Genomic DNA, 9,329 nt, shown 5'->3' with positions numbered 1-9,329 from the left:
GAAGAAAATTGTCAGTAACAAAAACAATTCTGCTTTTCCTATCGCAAAAGCATCAAGTGCGCACATTTAAAAGCGCATAAAAATAATCCAGTCATATATCTGTATTTGCTCTAGAGGTATACATTTGTATTGGCAATAAAAATTATAATGTAAAAAAAAATAAATAAATAATAATAAAAAAAGTACTTATTTTAAAACCCAGACAAAGGTTTTGTGGCTTCATAAAGAAACTTTATTATTTATTTATTTTAATTAAGCCTATTTAATAGCAAGTCGACAATGGGAAAATATATTGCTGTTTAAAACTTTGAACAAACATTGAAAAAACATGCGAGCATGATGATGATGATAATAATAATAATAATAATAATAATAATAATAATAATAATAATAATAATTACTGTTGTATTTACTACTAGTATTTTGTTTTTCTCTTTGTATCATATTGGCATAGCTGAAGTTAATTAAGTTACTTAGAAGCCCACACTGTAACATGAGAATAAACACTTTAAAAAGGAGAGAAGAGTGAAGACACTGCAAGGGCAGCAGCACATATTAATAATGTAGTCTTTTCTCTGTGAGCCACTGACCGGGTCACTGCTGTCTCGAGGCAAAACAAAGGTCAAGAGGTGAAAGGTGAACTCTAGAGTAACTGCATGCAGGCTTAGGCATGCGAGTTGTGCTTCGTGCTTTTAGTAGGCCCAAGTCACAGTGATATACCTCAGAAAATATATTTAACAAGCCCTCTTAAAGAACCTATAATATAATCATTTATTTTAATAAGTAACCTTTATGTTATTTGTTTGATGAACGCATCGATTTGAAGTTTCTGCTCGAAAGTTGCAATGTTATTTAATAGAATTTAAGAAATGTTTTAGATCATTTATCTGCTCTCAAGACTGTATTGCTTTGTTATAGAATTAGGTTACTTTTCTTCGATGAGTAATTTGGAAAATCTATAGAATTAACATAAGGGTATAAGCTAAAGTTTGACCTTTTTTGTTGTTGTTGTTTTGCACAAAAAAAAAAAAAAAAAAAAAAAACAAACAAGAACGAAATTCATGCAGTGAAAATACAATAGGATCAAGTTGTGTTTATTGTTTTTTCTCGCTATGAATTTTGTACTGTTAGTGACAAATTTAATTTGTTGTTATCAGTGTTGCTGATAACCATTTTTAAGTATATACCTACTTCTAATTTAAGTGTGCATTGTCTTAATTTCAGTTACTGGAAAAAAAAAACCAGTGAAACCCCATTCAAATGCTGTAATTATTCAACCCATCAAGTCAAATCAATTAAAAGTCAATTATACTTAAATCCACATATCAATAAATCGACCGTTTAGAAATTACTATAATCTTTCTCATTCAATAATTCCAGCAATTATTCCTGTCCATGCCCATCGATTAGCACAGTGACAACGGGGGAAATTTGGGATCAAACATGGCAAATAAACACTGTGCGACTGAGAAAGAACTGGAAAAGTCATCGTTACTCTATAACATTTTAATGTGGGCAAATCTGGTTAAGTAAAACTGAAAAATGGCATCTCTATAAAATACACCCTGAATGCATTCAAAATAAAAAAAATAGAAAAAATTAATCAAATCAAATAAAATAAACCGTGCTATTTCCAAGAGAAGAGCAATACAAATCTCCTATCTCAGTTCATTCCTCCACCAACATTGTTCATCTACCTATCTATGTGCATCAGTGCTTTGATGCCATCAAAATGAGGAGTTGGTATCAGCGAAGGTTCAACCCGTGGCACTCGATTTAACCTCTTCCAGCAATAAATTGGGGAAATATACGGCTAAGTGGAGGCACTTTGTTCGCTGACAGCTTTTAGCTATTATTTAGAAAGACTAGTATAACGATCATCTTGCGGCGCTCTTTTATTCGCAGATAAAAGCTCAAGCAGCATGGATATGACAGACACAGTATATGTCTGCGAATATCACATAAGGAAAACAGAGAGCTAACCTGTTGAGTGCTTCTAAATGTGTGTGTTGCATGTGATGAAGTCGTATGAGTTTAAGCGAACAACATCGTGCAAGACCATACGAAATAGCCAACTCGTAAATTATGGACGACTTTTCATAGATCGGGTTGGTGTTGCCTATTTGCATGTGTGTGCTTATAAACGTGTCTCTAAAAGTATATAGCATTTCTAAAATTACAAAAATCTGTCCACGTGCATTCAGGATGTATTTTCTTCCCTAGTGTTTTTTTTTATTTATTTAATTTTATTTTATTTTTATTTTTTTCAAAATAGCCTAATAAATTAAAAATATTAGTTTCCCTGTTCTCTGATACTCAGTTCCAAATCTCTGGTTACCAAAATTGAAAATAATCAGTTTTGTCTTGAAGTCTGGAATAAAAATCAAATGAGACCTAATATATAAAATGACTAATTTCCTGAACTTTAATAACATACGCAAATTCAAAATGATAAAACATGATTATAACTAAGTTTATATCAAATAAAACAAAAGATGGGAAAATATGAAACAAGCATTTTCGTTAAATGATTTTCCACTGGCCTCAACAGGTGGGTAAACTGGCCTTTTTATTTATTTGAATTTTTTTTTTTAGTAGAGAGTGACTGTTTTAATTTCTTAATAAGATGGAGAAATTAATAAAAATGTATATTTGGGAACAAACGTCATTTTCTGTGTGTAAATATTGTTGGTCGTTCCATAGGATTATCAATGTCTTGAAAATGTTGACTTGCTCCATGAAGTGCAGATGATCGTCCACGTTTTAGGGAAGCAACATTCCCCAACATTCTTGCCTCACTAAAATGATATTTTCTCTGGAGAGGAACAGGTGTCTGTTTTGTTCGTTGGTGAATCCTCATCACACCCAGGAATCACCATTAATCCTGTAACTAGGCCTTCCCGCAGCATTTTCTTCTGCTTCATGCGTCTGTTTTGAAACCAGATCTTCACTTGTGTTTCACTCAGCTGGAGAGTGTTGGCTATCTCTACCCGTCTAGCTCGAGTCAGATATTTGTTGAAATGGAATTCCTTTTCCAGTTCTGTTAGTTGTTTGGTGGTAAAATTGGTTCGCGGGGCTCCACTGGTTGTAAATCCGCTCGAGAAGTCCTCGTCAGGATCTCGTCCCTGGTCTGTCTTCGGCTCCGGGTCCGAGCATCTACCCAGTTGTATTTTAGCTGTAAAGGCAATGCAATAAATATAAATACAATAGTTGCTCTTTGACGTAGTAGGCTAAAAAATAAAAGTGCTGTTCAAATTCAACATTCACCATCTTTGCATGTTATTTCAAGTTTATAAACAAAAACATTTAGCGGTATGCTATAACGTTACAATTTAGTATATTTACAATGTCAGATCAAAGCATTTTCTTTTTCTAGAAAACGATAAAAAATGATCTATTCAATTAACCAATAGCTAAATATACCTCCATATAAAGCACTATTGCTATTGATTATTAATGATGCCGTTAATGGGACATGCAGCGCAAATTTTGTAACGAACTTATCTACTTTATTTTATTTTTTTAAACAAACAAACAAACAAAAGAAAACAAATGTACATCAACGTTATAAATGTACAGCCAGAATGCATAAACTAGGCTATAATCAAATACGTCTATATTCAGGTGGGTTCATTTGTCTTGGTGTGATAACTTTGTTAAATATATTTCTAAAATATAGCCTGTTAAATATAGGCCTATTAACTAAAACTCGAAAAGACCTTGACAGCATGCATTACAGTTTATGACAGATACAAGTGAGTCAATCAGTGATATCTGTCTGATCCCTGATGTCTGCCTTCAGTTTAAGACTGGGAAACAGTGCAGTTGCATTTGTACTATTTTAGGGTAGCTAGGTTGTAAGAGATCATCTTAAATTAATTAGATTTTTATTTGGAATTTAGATCTATATAAAATCTTCAGACTCTTTGACACTGAAAAAAGCTCTTATTTTCTTCCAAAGATTCCACTTACCAAGCACACATTGTAGCAAAAGTGTATTTTACATTGTAATCACAATTAGTGTTTTTTTCTTTTCTTTTTTCAATTGCAAATAATAATAATAATAATAATAATAATAATAATACAAATTTTCCATTAGGGTGCAGGTCATTCAATCGACTTGTGTGATCTGGAGAGGGTAATTTGCATTGTGTAGGAATTAGTGATTATTAACCTGAGTGCAGAGATCCCTTCTGTCTTTTTAAACTTCGCAGATTACTGTCTATCATGGCATGTCATAAAAACATGCCAGAAATGCTGCTGTGCTGCACAGTGCTTTGCCTACTTTGCATAAGTGCTATGCCTGCATAGGAAGCCTCTAAATACAGCACTCAAGGTGCATTTAAATCTGAATTAAATAAAGGACATCCTAATTTCATCCTGTAAGCAAATTTTAGGATGGGGTTAAACCTGCAGTTGAACTGAGCTACTCAACTAACAACTGTTTTAATAGAAACCATCATGTTTGTTGTTTGCTTCTGGTGTTTGCTCTCTGAAGCACACGGGAAGTTGCATATTCCTTTATGGCATAAACACAGGGGACAGACGGGAAAATACCCTGGAGTGATAGAGGCACACTGAGCACTTACATACTGTTACAGTTGCAAGTGTTTTTCTAACCTCTAATCCATCTGCACAACATATGTGTGTGTGTGCTCTTATCATTTCAGTCAAGGACTTACTGTCTGAACAGATGCAGGAAATGCAAAAGAACAACAAATGGCAAATAAATGCTTTTGGCTGGAATAAAAAAAAAAAGCAAATTTTTTTGCAAAACCCAAACAATCTGCACGAAGAAAAACCACAATACCTTGTCAATTAGAATGCTGACCTAGTGCTGAATAAACTCTTCGTGGCACTAATAGCAAGCTTTTACTCTGACTCTTTAGGCTCAGAGTTCAAACAGTTGATAGTTAATTTTGAGAGCGCTTGGCTCTGATCTTTATTCATTTATTCATTGTGCACAATCAAAATAACTCCCATCTCAACTGTTTAAGTAAACAGAGAGCTGAAAAAGGGCAAATGTAAGGTCACTCTTAATATTCACAAGGGACATTCTAACAATCAGTGCATTCACTGATAAATATGAAGTAATTAAGCAATTTCCCTAGGAAATAATTTTTTTTTTTTTGTGAAAACACTGATGAATGAGTTTCTGGATAATAGAATTGGCAGTTGCCAGAAGGCATAAAGGAATCAGACTAAATATTTGAGGAATGACTTGCAAACTTGGAAATAGCCAGCCAGCCAGAGGGATGACGTGGCCCACTACGCCTAAAAGAGAGCAGAGAAAAGTGGGGTGGGGGATCGATACAGATTGCCTCGGTCATCTGGGCATCCAGCCCACAGTAATTCAGGTGCTGTCAGGGTATAATTGAAGAATGACGCACAGGGACTATGTGCACTGTACTGTGGGATCCAGGTAGACCCCTGTGTAAGCTTTTATTTATATTGAGAATAGGCAACACACTCTCACAACGAAATCGTAAGGATTCATACGACTTTTCTAAATGTGGCTAATTCTTATATTATCATCATTTTGATGTTGCCTAATAAAAACAATAACCTTAACAATGCATGAAACCTCTCACTTTTCTTCCATTTAACTGTAAAACAAAACTGACTTATCCCTGCCTCAACAATTTTTTTATTTTCCTTTTTGCATTAGGTCAAAATTAACTCATGTAACAGTGCAGATAAAATGCAATCGACTACCATTTAAAATGTAGCTTTGGCTGGTGTGTTGATGTGAGTATTATCTTAAGTACTCAGGCTAAGACTTGAGATAAAAACTTAGGCATATAGGAATGGTCACCATTTACAGAGACTGTTAAATAACATTTCATACTGCTCTCATTAAACCTAATGTACTACAGTTAAAACTATGATGGACTGATGACAAACACAAAAGCTGAATTGGGGTGGACAGGCACCAGAAAGACAAACAGCAGAAGCTCCAAAACAGTACACAAATTGTGAACTCCTGGCCTTGCCCCCATTCAAGCTTTTGGGATTTGATAAAGCAGACCTCTCCATCCTATTTTACTAACCACAGCTGCTGTTCATACACTGGGCAATATAGTCTCAAATGCCCTTTTTGCTGACATATTTGCCTGTGGGTTATTTTACATCATCAGTGAGGCCTGGGAAGACATCCTTCTCCTTGACAGTCTAGAGACCATATGAATGCTCTGTTACTGATTTTTAGGAAATGACAAATCAAATAGGGCTCTTCTTGGTTTTGCCATCAAGCCTATTACATGTATTATAATTTATTGAGGGGACAAGTGATTTGCAATTTAACACACAGCTCTCACAACAAACATGAAATACTTTGACATAATACAGGTCAAATGTCATTGAGCATGATATTTTATGAGCACATGTCAAGTAACTCACATTTGAATCACATGAAACGCATACCTATCCAGTCATTACTCTGGTTAAGGATTACGGTGAGATTCTGACAGACATTTTCCAGCATTCAATATAGAAAATTAATTGCAACTTATAAACATTGGGCTGTATTAAGATTTAGGGCTCTGTCAAGAAAAGTGTTTCTCTGAAGTTGATTTGGCTCTGAATAGAGAGCTAGGGGGTGCTGGACTCCATTAAATATGGCCAGAGCTGTTTCTTGTCAATGAATGCATTTTGAGGGGATGCACATTCAGAAAAGAATGGAATTAGCTATTAATAAAAACTGAGGAATTCTGTTTGGCATGTTTTTGCTGACCCTATTGAACACTAGAACTGAGAATAAATTACACCATCATTCATTTTTAAATGTTTCACCTTAAAAATGTTCAGCACTCAGTTTGATGATGGGCAGTCTGATTTGTGAAGCAAGAACTGCCTGCCTCTGACACGTGCCAAAGGCTTTGGAGGATGGGGCGAGATTCATCAGCAGCTTCGTTCTTTTGCTACTTTTCGTGTGGCCTTCAAAGTCTTTACATTAACTTACATACAAATCAGGTGCCTTTAGAAAGCAGTAGAATGTAGTAATGCCTTTACATTTCTGTTCAAACATACACTTTTACTTGATCATCTATTATATATTATTAAAAATGCTAATTACAGTTTATATTATTTCATTTTTTTTTCTATTTAAATTAAATATAGATGTACCCTACCCCTACTCCTATAAGAATATATATATATATATATATACATTTTAGAATTTAAAAAAAAAAGTTTTCCAATTGAGGACATCCTTAGATGACCCCAAGGGAGGTTTTGGACAATTTTGTTCACAGTGTAGTAGTGAGCCCACCTACACAGTTATTTAAGCTATTTAAGTTGTTTAAATGTAACCCCCACTCTGAAGTTTTAGTTTGTTTCTCCTTGCCCTTTTTTGTTCTTGTCCCACTTTGGATTCACCAAAGGCGACTAACTGTAGTTTGGAAATTTTGTGTCATTTTTGAAAAACATGTTCGATATAAAACACAAATAGCGTTATAAGTTAAACCATACCACTAGGATTTCTGAGAAAAATTACCAAATTGGAGGCACAGATGTTGCTGTTTCCCTACGCCAAAGTTATGGAGTGACTAGACCCGGCCAATACATCACCTCACTGTAGGGGTGCGCTGTAGACATTAAAAGTTAAACTCTCCAACTTACCTGCACGTGGCTGATTTCTCCTCACTCTCATCCAATCGAATGTCTTTCCACATTGGAATGTCTCATTTAACGCATATAGAGCCTCGTGTCTGGTATTATTGTCCTTAACTGCGGGGTGATGTCTTGGGCCATCGTATGTGTTGAATGGGCCGACTTCACAGTGCGCACCGGAGAAAGTTCCTAAAGTGTCTGAGGAAGGCGAGAGACCCCGTTCACGACAACTTTGGAAGGAGGGGACTTGGGGTCGGCTGGGGTACACCGGTCTATAGAAATCTTGATTATGGGGGAAGGGGGGTCTGGTCGAATTAGCATGGCCATGGTCCTCACAGAGCTTTGAACACGCGGCTGTCGCCGTGGCACTGAGATTTGTGAAATTATATTGAAGGAAATCCGCCTCACTATTGACATGTCCCTCCTTTCTGGTTCTGAAGTCGGCATTAGCTTCATGATCCTGATGCAGGCGCTTGAGTCCATTAGCATGAAAGCCCTTGATGAAAAGTGAGCTTGTGTCCTCGCCGCCCATAAACCCTTGATAAGAACTCATGAGTGCATTTCATTTATTCCAGAATTTCATCCAAGACGGAAAGCGACAGAAACTCCATCCACTCAGACGCCACTCATAGAGCGTATAAGCACAGAGGCACCGATCTAGACAGGGACATGCCTTGTAGAATCATTCGATCGGTGATGGATGGGGATGACGTGCCCTCTAACTCTTGGCCAATAGCCGGACATCTCCTTCGTCTGAGTGAGCGTTAATTTACCAAAGCAAGCAAGTTTGGACGACTTATTTGACCTGCTAATAAGGTCATGCGGAGTGTGCTGGCGTGTGTGTGTGAAGGGGGCTCAAAATCAGTACTTCATCTTATATTGGATAAAATTATTTTATCATTGCGTGCATCATTTTCTTGGATCATTTTGAGTGATACAAATTTGCAGATGTCAATACATTTGTTAAAAGGGGCATCAAGGGTAGGCTATTAATAAGCTGTTGCTGTCTGTTTCACATCCATAGAATCAAAATCTGATTTTTCATGTAGTATTGTGCTTTATATTTAACAACCTTAGAATTAAGCAAATTAACCCATAAAGAATATTATTTCTTTTCAGGTCCATTTTCTTGTCCATGCATTGTGCTTGTTTTCAGAAGACCCGCACAGAAAATCAATAAAGACATTTTAGCATTGGCTTTCCCGAAATGACTTCAGCTGAGGGAATAAGGTCTTAAGCCAGTCAATAGTTGTTAATTAGAAAACCATGGATTTTGTGGTTCACGCCGGTAAAATAAAACATTTGGCGATTGCAATTGGCCACAACGAAATTTTTAATTGACATGGAAGTTTACAGCTCTCAGGCCTCTTCCAGCGTTGGGTATATATGCAGGTAACTCATGAATGAACTCTTCATTGTGTTTTTAAGAATTGTAACTTTTTCATTGCAGACCATTTCCGTGTTCTTGCACGTTGCTTTCTCGAATTCTTGGCTACAAGGAATCTAACATAACATAACAGCAGAAATGGTTAAAAGTGAATCATAAGGTCATTGTATGAGGAGATATGTGCGCTCTAAACAGCTGTCGTCTCAGGGTCATACATCGGTCAAATTATAATCAGCAGCTGCCTCCCTTGCCATAATGAACCGCTTTGTACAAATAAAGTTTTTCCCAAACAGAAAGAATTTCCAAAATGTTTTGGTCTAACCCGAATGGC

The 9,329-nt window shown here is 36.1% G+C and overlaps 1 protein-coding gene across 1 annotated transcript; it reads right to left on the bottom strand.

Annotated features, from left to right (window-relative positions):
* Window positions 1-1,131: 1,131 nt before the first annotated feature.
* LOC127419143 (homeobox protein Hox-C1a-like) lies at window positions 1,132-9,112 on the bottom strand. The gene is made up of 2 exons (XM_051660305.1): window positions 7,621-9,112; window positions 1,132-3,175 (listed from the first exon to the last, which is right to left on the bottom strand). Exons 1-2 carry the CDS (start codon window positions 8,162-8,164, stop codon window positions 2,799-2,801), a joined length of 921 nt encoding a protein of 306 aa, XP_051516265.1. The 5' UTR covers window positions 8,165-9,112; the 3' UTR covers window positions 1,132-2,798.
* Between the last annotated feature and the right edge of the window lie 217 nt (window positions 9,113-9,329).

This window comes from Myxocyprinus asiaticus, chromosome 28 (genome assembly GCF_019703515.2).
Source record: "Myxocyprinus asiaticus isolate MX2 ecotype Aquarium Trade chromosome 28, UBuf_Myxa_2, whole genome shotgun sequence".
NCBI lineage: Eukaryota > Metazoa > Chordata > Actinopteri > Cypriniformes > Catostomidae > Myxocyprinus > Myxocyprinus asiaticus.
Note: the sequence above shows the minus strand (reverse complement) of the source record. Positions and strands in the feature narration are given on the sequence as shown.